We start from the raw sequence: 21610 nt of genomic DNA, 5'->3' as shown, positions 1-21610 counted from the left end.
AGATGGGCTGGAGTAAGTCTTAAAAGAGATTTTGGCAGTTGGAACCCAAGCACAGTACCGGGTGGAGCTTTGGATTCTTGCCCAGAAATAGCTAAGAAGAAAAATAAAAAATAAATAAAATAAAATAAAAAATAAATAAATAAAAATTTGGGTTGAATCAGGTTGGGCAGACTGGATGGACCATTCGGGTCTTTATCTGCCGTCATCTACTATGTTACTATGTTTTTGTATTAACAACCCTAAGAGAAGGGATCGTCAGTAGATTTTGTTCGTTGGATCTCAGTGTTCTAAATCTCGTCATTGCTCTTATAAATCATCTTGGATTTATCCCGGTTTATTATAGAAGTGATAAGATTTGAGTTGAGTGAGTACTGCTTCTAAAAATCTGATATTATACCTGCTTTATAAGATTTCCATTACAGACTTTCAATTGTACCATGGCAGCCATATACTGTATGTTTATTTATTAAATAGGAGACAGGAATACTCAAACCTTATGTGTATTTATAGAAGAATTTATCTTATATGAATTATCAATGACATACTAAGAACATAAGAATTGCCATACTGGTCCATCAAGTCCAGTATCTTGTCTCCAACAGTGGCTAATCCAGGTCCCAAGTACCTCGCTAGATCCCAAGTAGTAAAACAGATTTTATGCTGCTTATCCTAGGAATAAGCAGTGAATTTCCTCAAGCCATCTCAATAATGGCCTATGGACTTCTCTTTTAGGAAATTATCCAAGCTTTTTTTTTTTTAACCCCGCTGCGCTAACTGATCTCACCGCATTCTCCAGCAACGAATTCCAGAGTTTAATTATACGTTGTGTGAAGACATATTTTCTCCAGTTTGTTTTAAATGTACTACTTAGTATCTTCATCGCATGCCCCCTAGGCCTAGTATTTTGGGAAAGAGTAAACAAGTGATTCACATCTACCCTTTCCACACCACTCAATATCATATCGCCCTGAGTCATCTCTTCTCCAAGATGAAGAGCCCTAGCCACTTTAGCCTTTCCTCACAGAGAAGTCATCCCAAACCTTTTATCATTTTTGTCACCCTTCTCTGTACCTTTTCTAAGTCTGCTATATCTTTTTTGAGATACGGCAACCAGAACTACACACAGTATTGAACTAAATGGTTGACAGTAACATTTGTGCCTAAAAAGAATCGATACGCTCCATTCTCATGGAGATGATGCGGTATATAAACTTAAGGTTTAGATTAGATACAGCCATGGGGTGCCTCACTTAGCATTGTGACAAGTGGCTCAAACTGACATGTTTATTGATAGTCTTAGCACAAGGATTATTTACTGAAGACGATGGTGGATACCTGGAATGCGCTTCCGGAGGAGGTGGTAGAGCAGAGTACGATTTTGGGTTTCAAAAAGGGGTTGGACATGTTCTTGAAGGAAAAGGGAGGGGTATAGTTAGAGGGGTACTATAAAAGATAAAATGTCTTAAGTAAAGGATCACTACAGGTCATGGACCTGGGGGGGGGGGGCCGCCGTGAGTGCAGCAAAGGCGATGCTTATGTTCTTATGTTCTTAAGAAGCCACACCAGTTGCTCACATCACTTCAATGGCTCCTGAACTGAACACTTTTTCACAGCTCGTGTTGGTGTTCCCACAATAATAAAGGCCCCTCCCCCCGAACACCTTTCAATCAATATCATAGCTACTGGTCTTGACTGAGTGAGGCAGGAGAGTGGGAATGCATGGCAGCCAATCAGGAAGGGCACGGGGCGAGGCTTGAGATCGCAAACATCGCTCCTGCCCTGCACAACGTGTTTGGAGGAGGTATTTAAGGAGGTATTTAAGGAGGGGGAGGAGTAGGAGGCCGCCCCATTGTAAAGGGCGATTTAGGTTTTAAAACTCTTAGATAAGCCACGGCTAGTAACATGGGGTGGCTTAAACCTAAATCGACATTTCCTGCGGCCTACACATGGGGGCGGCCTAGATATGGGGAAATAACGGTACATTTTTATTTTCAGATCATAAAGATCTGCCTGGTTTATAGTTTGCGATGACTTGTTGAAAATACCACGGTGTTTGATGGTAAACAGTTTGATGGATCACAGAAATAAGCTTGTGTTGTAGTCAAAATAAAACCGGTAACAAAAGTCAGCTGTCCTGCAGCTTTGCAAGCATCCGGTTTTCAAGTTGAGAACATACACACGTAGGGCCAGACTCAGTCAATGTTTGGGAGCTGGCAAAAGTCGGTGCAGAGTATTAGCGCTGATGCATTTAAATGGCGTTCTTCACTGAGCTTGGGCACGTAAAAAACTGGTGCCATTTAGAAAATCCAGGCCTAACAGTATTCAACATCATTTAGTAATGGCCTTTGTCCTGTAAGGAATAGAATTATTAATCAGCGGACAATATCTGTATTGGGAAGCCACCTTTTCCTCCGTTTTGATCTTCATTCCATCCAGTTCCGTTAGCCTGTGAAGCAGGAACAGCGCTGTGAGCCAGTAGTCATGGTGCTCCTGGATGGGGCACAACGAGAAAAAATTACAGCTGAAGTCAACTTAGGCCCTCCTTTACAAAGTGTTTGTTTTTTTAAAATTCTTCATTTATAATTTTTTTTTTTTTTAAGAATCTTTATTCATTTTCAAATTGAACAACAAGTGCACAAAAATACATTATACAAGTAATTCCAAAATAGCACTATAATATCTAGCACATAAAAAACTAGTAATATAATAACCTCCACCCAACCAACCACCCTTCATCACATTTTTAACCAAAATAGAATATATACGCATTCTATAACATATTATAACATATTTTATAAAATTATTCCCAAATCCCCCCTCCCCCCTTGAGTGTGCTATATATATAACTAAGAAAGAAAAGAAAAGGAAAAGAAAAGAATTGATGTCTATTCATCACAATATTTTGCCAATGGCCCCCATATCTTTATAAAGTTATTATATATCCCTTTTTGTACTGCTATTGCTCTTTCCATCTTAAAAATATGGCATAATGAATTCCACCAGAATGTGTAATTAAGGTTCTTGTAATTTTTCCAATTATTGGTAATATGTTGAATGGCAATCCCTGTCATGACTAATAAAAGTTTGTTGTTATATGATGATATAAATTTTCATAAACAAGTCATAAGAATACATCTCTTGCTATAGAAACACAGGAAAGAAAAAAAAGATTTAAACATCAGACATTTAGGTATATCATTAGTCCTTTCTTAGACCACAATTACAGAGACAATCAAGTACTCAGTGGAGATAAGGCTAGATTCACTAAGCAACCCGATCATGTGTCCCGATCGGTTTGTGACCCCTTTGCGACCCAATTTCCCTCTGACCCAATTCACTAACCTCTGTTCCGATCATCCTCTGATCCACGAATACAAATGAGGTGGAACGGCATTCAAATGCAGCCTGGAAGCGATTCACTAAAATAAAAAAAAGCAACATCGACTGGGCAGGCCGATCCAAAGTAAGCAACTGCTGAGGACCTGTCACTGAGGTCCTTTCCGACCGCCTTGCCTTCTGCCGCCCTGCTTCTCTGCCCCGATCTGCTCTCTGCCCCATCTCAGCCCTGATCTCCTACCCTTCCCTGCACTGCGAGCCCTTGGTTATAACCTGCGAGTTTAAAGCGGATTAAAACCACAGGCTCGCTGGGCTGTTTTAAAGTAAAAGGTTTTTTTTAAAAGTTGCGGCTCTAGACGCATGCACAGACCATATACAGATGGTCTGCGCATGCGTCGGGATCGCTCTCTAGTGATCCGTGCGGTGGGTGGGGGGGGGGGGGGCGTGTCAACGATCGTCCTTATTTGCATGCAGACTTTTTGTGAATTTGTCAGCCTGCATGCAATCGGGCACAGATCGGACACGGAATTGGGGGTTAGTGAATCTAGCCAATAGAATTTAAGGAAATACTTTTGAGAGAAAAGCCTAATGTGTTAGACAGTTGCTAATTTAATCATAAACCCTTCATTATCAATCCTTTATGATCTTTTTGACATCCAGAAATTCCTTCAAATGATCTGGAGAAAAGAAAGTATATTTGATTCCCAGATCCTTAACCAGGCATTTACAAAAAGTGGCACCCAATTTAATAGTATCCTGCCTTAAAGAAAGAAATTCTTTCCTACGCTCCTGGGTTGTCTTGGAGACATCTGGATACATCCAAATTTTATGCCCCCCAAATAGCTTTTGAGAATTTTTAAAGAATCACCGCTAACATTCCATGAGCGTCGGAGTTCTTACTGCCACAGCCGGCGCCAAAAAAACGCCAAGCGCGGCTTTGTAAAGGAGGGGGTTAATCTCTACAAAATAAACGATACAACGTAAAAATGATCTCGCCAGTCTCTGTTTCCTCATGGAAGTTTAAGACAATGAAAACTCACCGAGCAGGTAAGATAATTGGCTAATTTTAGATGGTTATTTACAGACAAATTTTCAGTAAACAAGTTTTCTACACCTGGACATTTAAATTTTAGCTGTCTCATTTCAGCTCTATCCAAGCCAGACTGACTGAACTTAAATAGTAGCACTGAGAATTCATTAAATAAAGCTCAAGTGATTTCTTCGCCAAGCACTTTAAAAAAAATGTGGCCAGTGATACGAGCCCCCTGCCTGCCATCCAATCTGAGCTCTGAACAGGGACTGGTGCCTTCACATAGTGGAGTAAATATATGAATACTAATTAGTAGTACTGGTATTCTGTATTCAGGGGCCGAAGCTCAACATTACCTCCGGCATTAGAATGGGGTAAACACTGGGTCTATAAGCATATTATTGTGCAGTGAGTGCAACCATGCTTAAATTTTTTTTTAAAGAAGTTTCTCACACATTAACACAGCAAACCTTTTGCCAGGTCCAGGGCAGTACCGAAAGCTTGGTTGAGAGGAATGGGATCTAGCATCACCCCTTTTTTCCTTCCAACCTGCCTAGACTTCCCTGAACTGCTTTCTGGTGCCCCCCACTTCGCAAGGTGAGCCCAATCTAACTCGATCCAGCACCCCTTTCCCCAATTAAAAATAATAATAGCCCTGACCTGACCTGGCCCATAGAGAGCATTGACCCATACACCCTGCCCTTCCCTAATATAAAAAAAATGTCCTGGCGGTCCAGTGGCACCCTGGGCACCCCTCCCCTCACCCCAGTTGTAAATTGTCCTGGTGGTCTAGTGGAAGCTCACCTCCCCAGACCCCATAGAAGGCATGAGTGATGCTCATTTGCTCCTGCCTCCAAATGCCTTCATCTTCAAAATGGCAGCGCTCTGCCTAGTGCATCCTGGGATGCACTGTCCAAGGGCTTTAAGGTCCAATTCAGATAATCCTACCAGGGACCTCTCAGGCCACGGTCTTGATTTTAAGAAAACTGATTGAAAATGGGAGGATGGGAGAGGTAATTCCTCAAAATGGGATCTCTTTACCATAAGATAGCCCCTAGCAGCTATGGTGTGTTTTTTTTCTCACAGCAAATGTTTATTTTGCTGTGACTATAAGGCACATCTAACCTAACACATTATCCTACCTATAAAATATATGCCAAATTACTTTGTCATTGAATGCAATTTATTGTGTATCTATACAAATTCTATTGATTTTTGAAGCGTCAACTATGCTCAACACATTTTTAAAATATTCTAGCGTTAAATGTTTAAATCAGATATCTGCGACACCTCTTTCTTACCTGTATGGGGTTATTTAAAAGATTGAGCTCCCGAAGAACAGGTAAATCTTCAATATAGCTTAACTCGCTTAAATCTGAAATCTGTTTAAGAAAGAGAAGTATCAATGCAGAACATCAGCTCCATAAGTGGTTACTCATTTTGAAGACAATTTTAAAAGGTATTTCCACAAGGTTAAATGGTGCTTCTGTAAAACTGCCCATAGATGAACATCTGCAATGGGATCACATAGGCTGAGAAGAGGAGTTTCTGGGGTAGACTGGGGAAAGATTAGCATAAATATTAGTACTTTATAAGATATAGATATATGATCATAAATTAACCCAGGAAATAATACATGCCAACAGCAGGTATCAACTATGTGCAGACATTCTCTGGGGTAATTCTTTTGATTTGAAAATCTATTGGTATCCGCACTGGGAAAAGTATGAATTTACTACTTATGTACCCGGGCAGCTTTAAAATTACTCCTATCATCAAAGACATCAAAATATTGTTCTGTTGCTTAAGCTAGTAAGCAAGCTTTTCAGTTGAGTATCTTGGCCACAGGGGTCCAAATGAGGCCAGTAGACTGACAAAGTCATTTGCACTTAAGTTCTTATTGTGTTCCAAATACCATGACCTGTCCTGTAGTCCAAATACAAGAGAATCTTGAATGTAACAGTAGATCTAGATTGAACAAACAATGAGAAACTAACTTTGAAAACGTTGATTCTGTTTTGGGCCTATCTAATGGAAAATGCTTGGCTAGACCTCTGTCTTTATGCAATTCTATGCTAATCAACTCCCTTCTTCTACTGGTTATGACTTTCCCTACATATTTCAGCATCCTTCAAGTTCTAGCCCCATTTATGGAACTCTGGATGGAAAGCTTTTTCAAAATTTAAAGCACAATTAAAAGCATATTATTTTCACTAGCCTTTGATACATAGCCCCCATCTGCCTTATACATCTCACTCATGATCTAATCGATTTTCTTACTTGCAAGAAGCTCTTCTAATATCATAAGAACATAAGAATTGCCACTGCTGGGTCAGACCAGTGGTCCATCGTGCCCAGCAGTCCGCTCACGAGCCGGTCCTCTGGTCAGAGACCAGCGCCCTAACTGAGACTGGCCCTACCAGCGTATGTCCTTGTTCAGCAGGAACTTGTCTAACTTTGTCTTGAATCCCTGGAGGGTGTTTCCCCTATGACAGACTCCGGAAGAGCGTTCCAATTTTCTACCACTCTCTGGGTGAAGAAGAACTTCCTTATGTTCATACAGAATCTATCCCCTTTCAGCTTTAGAGAGTGCCCTCTCGTTCTCTCTACCTTGGAGAGGGTGAACAGCCTGTCTTTATCTACTAAGCCTATTCCCTTCAGTACCTTGAATGTTTCGATCATGTTCCTTCTCAATCTGCTCTGTTCGAGGGAGAAGAGGCCCAGTTTCTCTAATCTTTCGCTGTACGGCAGCTCCTCCAACCTCTTAACCATCTTAGTTGTTCTTCTCTGGACCCTTTCAAGTAGTACCGTGTCCTTCTTCATGTACGGTGACCAGTGCTGGACGCAGTACTCCAGGTGAGGGCGCACCATGGCCCAGTACAGTGGCATGATAACTTTCTCCGATCTGTTCGTGATCCCCTTCTTTATCATTCCTAGCATTCTGTTCGCATGTTTCCCCCCATCCACTGATCCTTAATATTATTACCATTCCCTTATATTATTCTCTCCTTTTGTTCTGGTTATGTCTTGTATTATTCATTGTTTTGTCTATTATTTATTAGCATGTTTCCCCACCGTGATTTATTAATTTTTTTTTTTTGTAAACTGCTTAGCTACTAAGCATTTGATCTTTCATTAGGCTTTCTTAGATTACATTTCATATTGAATACCTACCTTAGGGGTGTCCATTCCGATACAGATCTTAGGGGTCCTTTTATTAAAAATTAGCGCGCACTAAATGCTAACGAGTGCTAAGGCATCCATAGGATATAATAGATGCATTAGCATTTAGCGTGTGCTAAGACGCACTAGCGCGCCTTAGTAAAGGGACCCCTTAGTGTCATCTTGCAAAAAAACTAACCTTTTCTTCCTATCTTTCCATAAAATTACTGTCAAAGATACTGTAGAGATACCTGAGGTACTTCACTATTCCCATTCATTCCTTAAAATAATTTCATTTATCATAAAACTCTGTAAGAGAGCTTTGCCTACCAAGGAAGCATAAGAACATGTCTTACTGGGTCAGACCAATGGTCCATCAAGCCCAGTAACCCGTTCTCACAGTGGCCAATCCAGGTTCCAAGTACCTGGCCAAATCCCAAGGAGTATCAACATTCCATACAGAATCTCAAAGAATCGCAAGATTCCGGAATCCCAAAGAGTAACAAGATTCTAGAATCCCAAAGAGTAGCAACATTCCATACAGAATCTCAAAGAATCGCAAGATTCCGGAATCCCAAAGAGTAACAAGATTCTAGAATCCCAAGGAGTAGCAACATTCCATGCTACCGGTCCAGGGCACGCAGTGGCTTCCCCCATGTCTTTCTCAATAACAGACTATGGACTTTTCCTCCAGGAACTTGTCCAAATCTCTCTCCTGCATATTCACTGTCACTCCTCTCCTTAAAAATGCACACTGATTACATTTCACCCACAGGATTGCATTCAAATTGCTTTTTCTTACCTTCAAACTAAAAACGGATCGCTCGTCAGCTTTCATAGCTAAGACTGCTAATTCTGTTCTTTGGTCATCACAAAAATCTTCTTGCTATTCCTTCCATCTGCCAAATAGTCTACGATACGACCCGTAAAACAATTTTCTCGGTAATGGCACCCACATTGTGGAACTCCCTCCCTTCCAAATTTAAAGTAAGCCTCAAAACCTTTCTTTTTAAAGATGCCTGTGGGGTAGACACTGATTTCAGTTTATTCGACTCCCGTTTGGTTTCGCCTTCCCCATTTCATTTTTTTTATTTTAAGAAATGATGTAACCCTTGTTTTCCTTTCGTAGCCTATGTTGCCCCCCTCGTTATCTTAATTTGTCTATGTTAGTACCCCATGTTTTAGATTGTTTTTTATGTAAACTGTTTAGAATTGTTTTACGCGGTATATCAAACCAAAATAAACTTGATAACCTGAAAGCCTGACTTGCATGGGGTTGACGAGGACCGGCATTGCCTATCTCTGATCTAGTTCACTAACTGAAGACACATCCCCAGTTGCTTGATTTATTTATGAGCCTACTATGTAGGGCAGTATCTGATGCTTGGCAGAAATCTGTATACCACATCCAGTACATGTCCTTGATTTAACCCTCTGGTCAATGTAGTCAAGAAATTGATCAGATCTCCCTGACACAATTTCTCTTTTCGTCAATTCATGCTCTCCTGGATCCTGAATCCTGTCGAAGACCAATGATTCTTTATTTTAATAATGCTAGCATGCTGTTGACTACATCAAGTTATCATATATAGTGCTCCCCCGCGAATTTGCGGTCTGCGGTCCCGGTCATTCAAGCAGCTCCTGATTGGTGAGGCCTGACTTTAGTAAAGGAATAGGCGGTCGGAGCATACTGCAAGTGATTTTCTTCACTCGCCAGCGCTCCGGCTGCCCTCTCCTGCCTCAAAACCGTATTCGCGGTTTTTCAACATTCACGGGGGTTCCTGGAACGGAACCCCTGCGAATATCGGGGGGGGGAGTACTGTAGATGACTTTGTTTGTGGAATCTCTGAAATTGGAAGAGCATAATTTCTGCAAAAGACAATCTTACCTGATTATCTTTTAGATTGATCGTCTGCAGCAGATCAAGGCCTTCCAGTCCTTCCAAGCTCTTGATGCTATTACTGGAGAAGTCTAAGCTCTCCAGGGCTCTCAGGCTCTCCAAGCCTTTTATTTTCACTATTTCATTGTTGTTCTGGAAATCAATTAGAAATGGAGACACCCGTTGATGTTTACAGAGGTCAACTGATGGGGTGGGGAATATGGCATTCTGTAAACTTGAAAAGAAAAGTCATGCAAGAATTCTTTAGACAACCTACTTGAAAGAGGGATACAAAAATAATGAGTGGGTCCCTTTATTTCTATGTAGTGGCAATATTTGACAGTTCAGTGTTTTTAAAAGAATTGATCTATTCACTGAAGTGCAGTGAATAAATAAGTGTGAATATCTGTCACAGCTACCCACATCTAGGGCTCCTTTTACTAAGGTGCGCTAGCGTTTATAGCGCACGCAGGAAATTACTGCACGCTACGCGGCTAGAACTAACGCCAGACCTCCCAGGAAAGAGACCTGGAAGTTCTGATCGACATGTCGATGAAGCCGTGCGTGCAATGTGCGGCGGCAGTGAAAAGGGCGAACAGAATGCTAGGAAAAATAAAGAAGGGGATCACGAACAGATCGGAGAAGCTTATCATGCCGCTGTACCGGGCCATGGTGCGCCCTCACCTGGAGTACTGCGTCTAGCACTGGTCGCCGTACATGAAGAAGGACCCGGTGCTACTCAAAAGGGTCCAGAAAAGAGCGACTAAAATGGTTAAGGGGCTGGAGGAGTTGCCGTACAGTGAGAGATTGGAGAAACTGGGCCTCTTCTCCCTTGAAAAGAGGAGATATGATCAAAACATTCAAGATACTGAAGGGAATAGATTTAGCAGATAAAGACAGGTTGTTCACCCTCTCCAAGGTAGAGAGAACGAGAGGGCACTCTCTAAAGTTAAAAGGGGATAGATTACGTACGAACATAAGGAAGTTCTTCTTCACCCAGAGAGTGGTAGAAAACTGGAACACTCTTCTGGAATGTGTCATAGGAGAAAACACCCTCCAGGGATTCAAATAGGGGAAAACACCCTCCAGGGATTCAAATAGTGGAAAACACCCTCCAGGGATTCAAGACAAAGTTAGACAAGTTCCTGTTGAACCAGAACATACGCAGGTAAGGCTAGACTCAGGGCGCTGGTCTTTGACCAGAGGGCCGCCGTGTGAGCAGACTGCTGGGCACGAAGGACCACTGGTCTGACCCAACAGCGGCAATTCTTATGTTCTTAAGGTCTAGCACGCACGGCAATGTAAGGCACGCTATTCCACGCGTTAAAGCCCTAACGCAGCTTAGTAAAAGGAGCCCTTAGCATCTGGCCTTGCTTGGAGGAGGAACAACTATAATATAAGGGAGATTTGGGGATGCCAGTGGAGGTTAAGGGAGGACATGGTGGTTTCCTACCTCCATACACAGTCGCATTTTGACAGTGGGAATATCGAGGGTGTTGCAGCTCATCAAGGCATTGCTTAATGTCACACTGGATGGAAGATATGAAGGTTTTGCCCCTGTCTATAATGCTTCCACGACAATTTGCGAAATTTGGCACCCTCTGTGTCTAACAGCAATTTATAGTCTATTCCCACGCCCTTTCTATTCCCTCATTTTGTAAACCTTCCTATCTGGCATCATGCTCTGATAGAATCAGAAACTTTCACAATCAGAGACGTCTGCTCTGAAATTGTTTCCAGCGGCTGTCAGCAGAGGTAAAGCTAGGTAGGCTGCCAAGCGAGAGGCCGCTCCCTCAAGTGGATTTTGAATGAAATGGCACTATGCGAACTGGAGCTGCAGCCTTGCACTGGTACCTAGGTTACAAAGGGTTTGCCTCCCCTGATGTTGAAGCCTGACTACTCTTCATGCCCAACTCTTTCTTTTTTTTTTTTGTAATCATTTTTATTAGAAAGGGTACAACAACAGGGCAACATGAAGAACAGAAAGCCAGAGGCTCAAATACATATAAGTAGTAAAAATACAATTTAAAAAAAAATATATACTCTCTGCTGGTAGGTAAGTAAGACAGGGGCATCCACGGTACCACATAAAAGGTAGAAAAAAAGACATCAGGCCCCACAATCCCCCTATGGGGGAAAGTGGAGATGAAAAGGACATAAGAACATAAGCAATGCCTCCGCTGGGTCAGACCTGAGGTCCATCATGCCCAACAGTCCGCTGACGTGGCGGCCCAACAGGTTCAGGACCTGTGTATTAATCTTCTATCTATACCCCTCTATCCCCTTTTCCAACAGGAAATTGTCCAATCCTTTCTTGAACCCCAGTACTGTACTCTGCCCTATTACATCCTCTGGAAGCGCATTCCAGGTGTCCACCACCCGTTGGGTGAAGAAAATCATCCTAGCATTCGTTTTGAATCTGTCCCCTTTCAACTTTTCCGAATACCCTCTTGTTCTTTTATTATTCGAAAGTTTGAAGAATCTGTCCCTCTCTACTCTCTCTATGCCCTTCAAGATCTTGTAAGTCTCTATTATATCCCCTCTAAGTCTCCTCTTCTCCAGGGAAAAGAGTCCCAGTTTCTCTTTCTATCTCTCTCTCTCTCTCTCTTTCTGTCTCCCTTTCTCTCTCTTTCTTTCTATCTATCTCTCTTTCTGTTTCTCTCCCTTTCTCTCTCTCTTTCTGTTTCTCTCCCTTTCTCTCTCTTTCTGTCCCTCTCTACTCTCTCTATGCCCTCCATGATCTTGTAAGTCTCTATCATGTCCCCTCTAAGTCTCCTCTTCTCCAGGGAAAAGAGTCCCAGTTTCTCTTTCTATCTCTCTCTCTCTCTCTCTCTTTCTGTCTCCCTTTCTCTCTCTTTCTATCTATCTATCTCTCTTTCTGTTTCTCTCCCTTTCTCTCTCTCTCTCTCTCTCTCTTTCTGTTTCTCTCCCTTTCTCTCTCTTTCTGTCCCTCTCTACTCTCTCTGCCCTCCATGATCTTGTAAGTCTCTATCATGTCCCCTCTAAGTCTCCTCTTCTCCAGGGAAAAGAGTCCCAGTTTCTCTTTCTATCTCTCTCTCTCTCTCTTTCTGTCTCCCTTTCTCTCTCTTTCTTTCTATCTATCTCTCTTTCTGTTTCTCTCCCTTTCTCTCTCTCTCTCTCTCTCTCTCTCTCTCCCTTTCTCTCTCTTTCTGTCCCTCTCTACTCTCTCTATGCCCTCCATGATCTTGTAAGTCTCTATCATGTCCCCTCTAAGTCTCCTCTTCTCCAGGGAAAAGAGTCCCAGTTTCTCTTTCTATATCTCTCTTAGAGAGTTGCGCGGGGACAGAAATCCCACCCGTCCCCACCCGTCCCCGCCAAAGTCCCACCCGTCCCCACCCGTCCCCGTGAGGAATCCCTCCGTCCCCACCCGTCCCCGTGAGGAATCCCTCCGTCCCCACCCGTCCCCGCGAGGAATCCCCTCCGTCCCCACCCGTCCCCGCGAGGAATCCCCTCCGTCCCCGCCCGTCCATATAAACTTCAGAAATAGTTATTTCATTTAATTATGCTACTGAATTAAAGGCTCTGGTAGAAACCCATTTACAAATAAGCAAAAAGACTTTATTAATTTGAAAATATTAATTGGGAAGAATACATACTTTGCAAATGGGTTTCTACCAGAGCCTCTAATGTTTATAAATTTTTATCAACACAACTAATATACTACTTTATCCTGAAGCAAAATAAAAAAAAAGAAATATAATTCTTTTCCTACCTTTGTTGCCTGGTTTCTGCTTTCCTCATGTTCTCATTCAATTCCTTCCATCCACTGTCTCTCTTCCTTCTGCATCTTCCATTTGCTCTGTTACTGTGCCTCTCCCTTTCTTCCCCCTTCCAAATTGGTCTGGCACCCATCTTCTTCTCTCCGCTCCCCCATAGTCTGGCATCTGTCTTCTTCCCTGCCAGTGTCTTCTCCCTACTCTCTCTTCCCCATTTCCTTTCAGCGTCCTTCTCCCCCCCATCTTCCCCATGTCCTGTCAGCGTCCTTCTCCCCCCTCTGTCTTCCACATGTGCTTTCATAGTCCTTCTCCCCCCTCTGCTTCCCCATGTCCTTTCAGCGTCCTTCTCCCTCTCTGTCTTCCCCATGGCCTTTCAGCGTCCTTCTCCACCCACCCCCCCCGTCTTCCCCATGTCCTTTCAGCGTCCTTCTCCACCCCTTTGTCTTCCCCATGTGCTTTCAGCATCCTTCTCCCCCCTCTGCCTTCCACAAGTGCTTTCAGAGTCCTTCCCCCCCGCCCTTCCCATGGCCTTTCAGCGTCCTTCTCCACCCCTTTGTCTTCCCCATGTCCTTTCAGCGTCCTTCTCCACCCCTTTGTATTCCCCATGTGCTTTCAGCGTCCTTCTCCCTCCTCTGTCTTCAAGTGCTTTCAGAGTCCTTCCCCCCCTCCTCCCGTCTTCCCCATGGCCTTTCAGCGTCCTTCTCCCCACTCCTTCTCTACCGCCCCGGGTGCAGTACAGCCGGCCAGGTCCCCTTACTTTTGTGGCACTTCCCCGACCGACTGACAACAGCCCCGGTCCGACAAACCTCCCTGCCCTTAACTGCGAATCTAAATTACCTTATTACAGCTGCTGTAAGAAGATAATTTAGATTCGCGGCTACAGGGCAGGGAGGATTGTCGGACAGGGGCTGTTGTCGGTCGGTCGGTCGGGGAAGTGCCACAAAAGTAAGGGGACCTGGCCGGCTGTGCTGCAACCGGGGCGGGGTGTGGCGGGGCGGACCGCCCCCTCCCTTGGTAGCCACTCGAACCGCGAGGCTACTCTCCTCCTTACCTGCACTGCCTGCAGCACAGAGCCAAACGGAAGTCTTCCCGATGTCAGCGCTGACGTCGGAGGGAGGGAGGGCTTTGTTTAAGCCCTCCCTCCCCTCCGACGTCAGCGCTGACGTCGGGAAGACTTCCGTTCGGCTCTGTGCTGCAAGCAGAGAAGGTAGGGAGAAGAGCCGCGCGAGTACATCCAGCTTTGTTTAAGCCCTCCCTCCCCTCCGACGTCAGCGCTGACGTCGGAAAGACTTCCGTTCGGCTCTGTGCTGCAAGCAGAGAAGGTAGGGAGAAGAGCCGCGCGACTGAGTACATCCAGCCCCGCAGGAACCCCTCGACCCTCGGAGGCATCCCCACGGGATCTCCGCGACCCTAGGGGGCGTCCCCACGGGATCCCCGCGACCCTAGGGGCGTCCCCACGGGATCCCCGTGACCCAAAGGGGGAACCCGCGGGATGCCCGCGGGTCCCGCGGGATTCCCGTCGTCCCCGTTCCCGTGCAGCTCTCTAATCTCTCTCTCTCTCTCTCTCTCTTTCTGTCTCCCTTTCTCTCTCTTTCTTTCTATCTATCTCTCTTTCTGTTTCTCTCCCTTTCTCTCTCTCTCTCTCTTTCTGTTTCTCTCCCTTTCTCTCTCTTTCTGTCCCTCTCTACTCTCTCTATGCCCTCCATGATCTTGTAAGTCTCTATCATGTCCCCTCTAAGTCTCCTCTTCTCCAGGGAAAAGAGTCCCAGTTTCTCTTTCTATCTCTCTCTCTCTCTCTTTCTGTCTCCCTTTCTCTCTCTTTCTGTTTCTCTCCCTTTCTCTCTCTCTTTCTGTTTCTCTCCCTTTCTTTCTCTCTCTCTCTTTCTGTCCCTCTATACTCTCTCTATGCCCTCCATGATCTTGTAAGTCTCTATCATGTCCCCTCTAAGTCTCCTCTTCTCCAGGGAAAAGAGTCCCAGTTTCTCCAATCTTTCTCTCTCCCTTTCTCTCTCTCTTTCTGTCCCTCTCTACTCTCTCTATGCCCTTCAAGATCTTGTAAGTCTCTATCATATCCCCTCTAAGTCTCCTCTTCTCCAGGGAAAAGAGTCCCAGTTTCTCCAATCTTAATCTATCTATCTCTCTCTCTTTCTGTCTCTCTCCCTTTCTCTCTCTCTTTCTTTCTATCTCTCTCTCTATATATTTCTCTCTGTCTCCCTTTCTCTCTCTCTTTCTGTCCCTCTCTACTCTCTCTATGCCCTTCATGATCTTGTAAGTCTCTATCATATCCCCTCTAAGTCTCCTCTTCTCCAGGGAAAAGAGACCCAGTTTCTCCAATCTCTCAGTGTATGAAAGGTTTTCCAACCCTTTTATCAAGCGTGTCGCTCTCCTCTGAACCCTCTCGAGTAACGCCATATCCTTCTTAAGGTACGGCGACCAGTACTGGACGCAGTACTCCAGATGCGGGCGCACCATCGCCTGATACAACGGCAGGATAACTTTTTTCGTTCTGGTTGTAATACCCTTCTTGATTATACCTAGCATTCTATTTGCTCTCTTAGCGGCCGCTGCGCACTGTGCCGTCGGCTTCATTGTCAATGCCCAACTCTTTCTGGCTTTCATCAGATAGGACACGTGAACTTTTTCTGCCTCCTGCACTGCAGTTCACAGTATTATGGTCTGAACCACGGGCCTTGTCCATGTCATCTCCCTTCAGAAAACATTTCGCATTACGGAGTGTGACTCACCAGATGGAGGGTTTTGATGGGTAACTCTGTCAACCCACTAATCTCAGCAATTCTGTTATGTGCTATACTAAGGAAGGTTAGATTTCTGCAATTCTGTAAGCCTCTGATTTCATATATATTATTATCTGTGGACCAGAAGGTACATACTTAAGGAAAATCACGCAGATAATGTATTTTTTTAGCACAGGCAAAAACTGTAGTCATTCACAAACAATGCTCTGTCTTAATTAAACGGAAGAATAACCCAACATTTTTTGCATTTCAAAATTTCACATAACAACTAAAACTATTCTAATAAAAATATATAATAGAAAGTCCTTACTTCTGTGCTCACAATTAGTCAATAAAAAGCAGAGAGTAAAACAAAGTATGAGCCACATAGGGAGCAGAAAAAAGCAAAAGGGTCTTTCAATTTATTGATGGAACCAACACAGGTCGTGTTTCAGCGGTCTACATAAAATAATATGCATAGATTAAGAAGTAATCAAAATCATAGCTAACATGGAACAATTTCAAAGTGGCACTGTGACCCCAAAAAAGGAAGCAAATGAAAAGCAAAAAAAATCTCATACTTTGAGCTCCGCACACACTGTATTTGTGCACGCTAGCCGAAAAACTACCGCCTGTTCAAGAGGAGGCGGTAGCGGCTAGCGCGTGCGGAATTTTAGCGCACGCTATTCTGCGCGTGAAGGCCCTTACGCGCCTTCGTAAAAGGAGCCCTTTGATAAATGCATATCATATATTTACTTTATAACATTTTATGGAAGGAAACAAGTAAATATACAATAATATAATACAAATAGATATTCATTACGATTATATTAACCAATAAAGCAGTATAAAACTTTGGTGAGATCTCATTTAGAATATTGGCTTATAAGGAATTATGGAAGGTGTGTGTTTCCGAATGTCCCTTTAACCAAAGCATTTTAATGGGTATACAATGCAGTTCCCATTAACTTCTTTTTTTTTTTTTTTTTTTTTAATTCTTCATTCAATTTTAACTCTTGCAACAAGTGTACAATATTCAATCAGATAATTCGTACAAATCACTTGACATTCTAACAATTATTGTCAAATGCATATAAAAAAGACCCCTCCCCCATCCATCCCATTCATCAGGAATAAACCCATTAAATCACATAACATACCTCCCCATCCCCACATTAAATATAGTCCTATGTAATAAAAAGGTGTCCAAGGTGTCTAATCGTTAGAATATGCAATCAATGGCCCCCCAAATCTTTTTGAAACTATTATAATTTCCTTGGCACTCTCTCCATTTTATAAATATGACAAACTGAATTCCACCAAAAGGTATAATTAAGTTTAGTATAGTCCTTCTAATTTCCAGTAATATGTTGAATGGCAACCCCCGTCAGTATTAACAAAAGTTTATTGTTATTTGCTGAAATTTGACTCTTGAATCTCATAGACGTTCCAAATAAAATAAAATTAAAACTTGGCTCTTTTTGGAAGTTCCCATTAACTTCTGATGCATACAAAGAAAAGGTTCCTAGAAGATAAAATCAGCAAATTTTTTCCAAGAATTTTCTTTTAATCTTTGCATTGCGAAATTATACATTGCACATTAGCTTAGTTTTAAATGAGAACATGAAGATTTAGGTCTGCATTATTTTATTAAGACCATGGAGCTGTAACAAAGACAAGCAAATTGAGGAACTGGTGTGCACGGGGATGTGGCAGGAATGAGAAGTAATTGACTGGGGACAGAGACCAGATTATGTCCCCGTGAGGTATCAGACTTCACCAAGCCATTTTCTGTGGAACTGCAGTTACCGCCCTTCACTCCTACACTTCAGTTGTAGAGAAATGTCACCGAGAACCTGTACAATATGCCATACGATGCTCAATGAACATGGTGGGTGCAATTCCATTTACTGTTTACTATTCAAGGCAATAAATGGAATTGCGCCCACCTACCTGAACAACCGCCTAAACCAAAACTTCACACCCAGACTAAGGAGAACACAGATCCCATTCTCCTACCCACCATTCAAGGGCATTCAACGCAAGAAGATGTATGACGGCCTCCTAGCAACCACATGTGACTTTAAATCTTTTCGAAAAGAAATCAAAACTCTGTTATTCAAGGAAACTATCCTGTCCGCTTATCCCCCCTCCTCCGTAACATCCCCCCTCCTCCATAACATCCCCCTTCTTGCATACTTTTTCATGTAACCAACCCTAATCTCCTCCCTCCCTACAAGTTTCTTCAAATGTCTCCCCTTCCTTAAATTTCCCCTCTTAGCCTCCACTATGTATCTAATCCTAACTCATAACCTAACCTCTCTATGTATCTATCCCTAAAATTTGTAACTTCCTGGAAATGTCCAGCCATCTTCAATTGTAATCCGCTTAGAACTGCAAGGTACAGGCGGAATAGAAGTCTCTAATGTAATGTAAGGTACTGTAATGTAATGGTGGTAAAACAATGAACTTAAAACCTCCTGCTCTGAATTTTTTTAAAAAAATTGCATTTTAATTTTTAAAAACTCTGCCAGTGTTCTGCCTATTTCAAGCCACAGATTTTATCAAGCTAAACTTTTCAGCCCATAGCTCTGTACTGAATGTTCAATATTCAACACGTAACAAGCAACCAGAGACTATTAATGACAGCTGCTATTGCTTTGTGAGCCGTTACTGCCTTACAGCCATATGTACTAAGAATTTTCCCCATAGTCACAAAACTGTAATACATGCAGCCCTTAGTAAGTTGTTTTCCTTCCTGCTTTGCACTCAAAAGACTCATTTATAATGCGGTCGAGGAGGCTTCTGTGTACAAGTGTCAGAAAACTTGTAATGACCTTTCCGTTTGCAGAGTGTTTTCATAGTGCCCTGAAATGCAGACAAGCAGAGGCAGGTGCATTTACCATCTTTGGGAAAACGCGTCTAGAGGTTTTCTCAGTGCTAAACAACCATCCTCATTTGCATAATATTCTGCCTCTTAAGGAACAGAGAGGCATATACAAGAACTAAATGAATACCTATTTTAGTGCAATGCTCTTGTGTGTGTTTTTTAATACTTCAAGAAATTGGACTTATGCCAGACTTATTTGGTTTTGGTTTTCCAGTTAATGAATTATTTTAAATTTTATTAACTGAATTCTATTGTTTAACGGCTCCTCCCATCTATTCCTTTTTATATATTTCTTTAATTCATTTACATATACTTTACATAGATGGTGCTCCTATCTATGAAATATTCTACATGCTTCTCTCCTCATTACCCTCTTCTAACCCCTTCCTCTGTAATGTCGCCTAGAGCAACGCACAAATGGAAGAAATAAAATATTTCAGATGTGCATTCAACTAGTGTTTGTACTCCTAGGCTGGATGTGCACCGCACTGAACACACTCAAATTGCACCGGTCTGTTCTTAGAGGATCGCTCAAAATAGCGATTATGCTAATAGCACAGTTGCTTACCGTAACAGTTGTTATCCAGGGACAGCAGGCAGCTATTTTCACTAATGGGTGACGTGATCCAACGGAGACCCGATGCGGACGCCTCACAAGCAGTCTTGTTTGAACGGGCGATTCGAAACTTTGAGTTTCATCAAGCAAGACTGCTTGTGAGGCGTCCGCATCGGGGCTCCGTTGGATCACGAAATCCATTAGTGAGAATACCTGCCTGCTTGTCCTGGGATAATAGCATACTTCCACATAATTAAAATATGCAGTAAAGAAAAAAATGTCACCAACAGAAAAAAAGCATTGAAATCCAGATTTTTTCCCCCAAACTTTTAGTACATTCTGGATCCAATGGCATAGTAACAGGGGTGAACCAACCCAGGCACCTCCACTCATACATGTAGTATGACAGGTCACAGGTTGAATACTTCACAAGCAAGCAGCCAGGGACCTTCCAACACAGCATATGAGGAATCATCCCTCTGCTCTGTGTGATTTTTTTTTTTTTTTAATTTTTTCCAGGCTTAAAAAACCCAGATCAAGTGAGCATTTCACAGTACTTGTACCTTTTAACATAAGAACATAAGCAATGCCTCCACTGGGTCAGACCCGAGGTCCATCGTGCCCAGCAGTCCGCTCACGTGGCGGCCCAACGGGTCCAGGACCTGTGCAGTAATCCTCTATCTATACCCCTCTATCCCTTTTTCCAGCAGGAAATTGTCCAATCCTTTCTTCAACTCCAGTACCGTACTCTGTCCTATTACGTCCTCTGGAAGCGCATTCCAGGTGTCCACCACACGTTGGGTAAAGAAAAACTTCCTAGCATTTTGCAATTTATTTCTTAGTTTTGTCTGTGATGTTAAAAATAAGTTTTTATTTAAAAAAAAAAAAAAAAAACCCACACACATCAATAACTAATGGGTACTTTCCATTTCTAAATCATAGTCCCATATCCCATATTAACATAAGATGATAATAACTGTACCCGGTGTTATAAGAAAGCACAAAAGGTTCACATCTGGCGTACATCAAGTTTTCTCACCTATTTAATAATAATAATAATAATAATGTTTATTTTTATATATCCAATTAGTGTAGACTGTTTTTATTAAGGAAGTCTATTTGCATGGGAAAATGAATATCAACAAGAATTACAAAGGTTGGTCAATATTAAGACCCCCTCATGATTTTCCCAACTGATCACATTAGTCAACTCCTAGAACCTTTCCCTCCAAAAATACTCAGATTCCTAAATAAGCATTTACCTCACTATCCAACAAACTTCTTACGTCATTGTTAGGTAATTTCTTGTCTGTAACCCGCATATACTGATATTCTCCACTATATCCTGTAATCACTTGATTCTCTTAAATGTAATTCTTATAATTTAATGTAATTCTTATAATTGAATGTTATTCTTATAATTGAATCCTCTACCACACCATATAAAGTACATGAATCACGGTTATGCAATATCTCTAGATAATCTATTAAGTAATATCTCTAGATAATCTGTTATGTAATTTCTCTGGATAATCTTTGTTTTGCAATTCTCTCGGTAATGTCCAGATCTCTTATAATTTGTAATCCACCTAGAACCGCAAGGCACAGGCGGAATAGAAATCACTAATGTAATGTAATGTAATGTAATGATCTTCTTGTGTATAGCCGACCTTCAGAAATGCCACCAGCCACTCAAATATATTTCATAGTGGTTGGATTTATACATTAAATCCTCACCGGGTCACTTTAATTATGCTTTCCAGTTTTATGAGTATGAATATGTTAATTTTTCAGAAAGTACAACAGTACAAAAGTAAAATTTTTTTTATATATAAATATAAAGCTAACACTTAGCTTAGCTTAGGTGGTCCATTCTAAGGGATACTGTCACCAATGATGTTTCACCCTACACGGGTTTCCTCAGGGTTGTGATCCCTCAATTAGAATTGGTTTCCCACGACGCAACCACTCCACAGATTTTAATATACAGATTTATATACCGCCATACCCGGGAGTTCTAGGCAGTTCACATCAGTCAATCATTATACATACAGTACAAATAGATATTTAAAATTGAAATCATCTAAAATTTTGGCAAAAGTTAAAAGCTTACAGTGGGAAGATGCAAGCAATTTAAAATGAGATAAAAATTATAAGCAAGTAATAGGATACATTAGCAAGCTCAGATAAATCAGCTGAGCTCTGGTGGCCTAAAGGTTGGAAGGGTACTTCCTCTATGGTAGCCACAGGGAGGGGGGAGAAATCACTTTTTTTAGCTCATACTT

The 21610-nt window shown here is 42.3% G+C and overlaps 1 protein-coding gene across 4 annotated transcripts in view; it reads right to left on the bottom strand.

The window, feature by feature from the left end:
* The window catches only part of LRGUK (leucine rich repeats and guanylate kinase domain containing), an 87877-nt gene that overhangs the window by 46353 nt on the left and 19914 nt on the right, over positions 1 to 21610 (bottom strand). For 2 of the 4 annotated variants that reach the window (XM_033957542.1, XM_033957545.1), the window contains 4 exons: positions 15889 to 16013; positions 9417 to 9560; positions 5668 to 5748; positions 2404 to 2490 (listed from right to left, as the gene is read on the bottom strand). In XM_033957542.1, coding sequence (XP_033813433.1) covers positions 2404 to 2490; positions 5668 to 5748; positions 9417 to 9560; positions 15889 to 16013 — 437 coding nt within the window. The remainder of the gene's footprint in view (positions 1 to 2403; positions 2491 to 5667; positions 5749 to 9416; positions 9561 to 15888; positions 16014 to 21610) is intronic. The other 2 variants (XM_033957543.1, XM_033957544.1) reach the window with 2 other exon arrangements.

This window comes from Geotrypetes seraphini, chromosome 9 (genome assembly GCF_902459505.1).
Source record: "Geotrypetes seraphini chromosome 9, aGeoSer1.1, whole genome shotgun sequence".
Classification (NCBI taxonomy): domain Eukaryota; kingdom Metazoa; phylum Chordata; class Amphibia; order Gymnophiona; family Dermophiidae; genus Geotrypetes; species Geotrypetes seraphini.
This window is presented reverse-complemented; position numbering and strand designations above follow the sequence as displayed.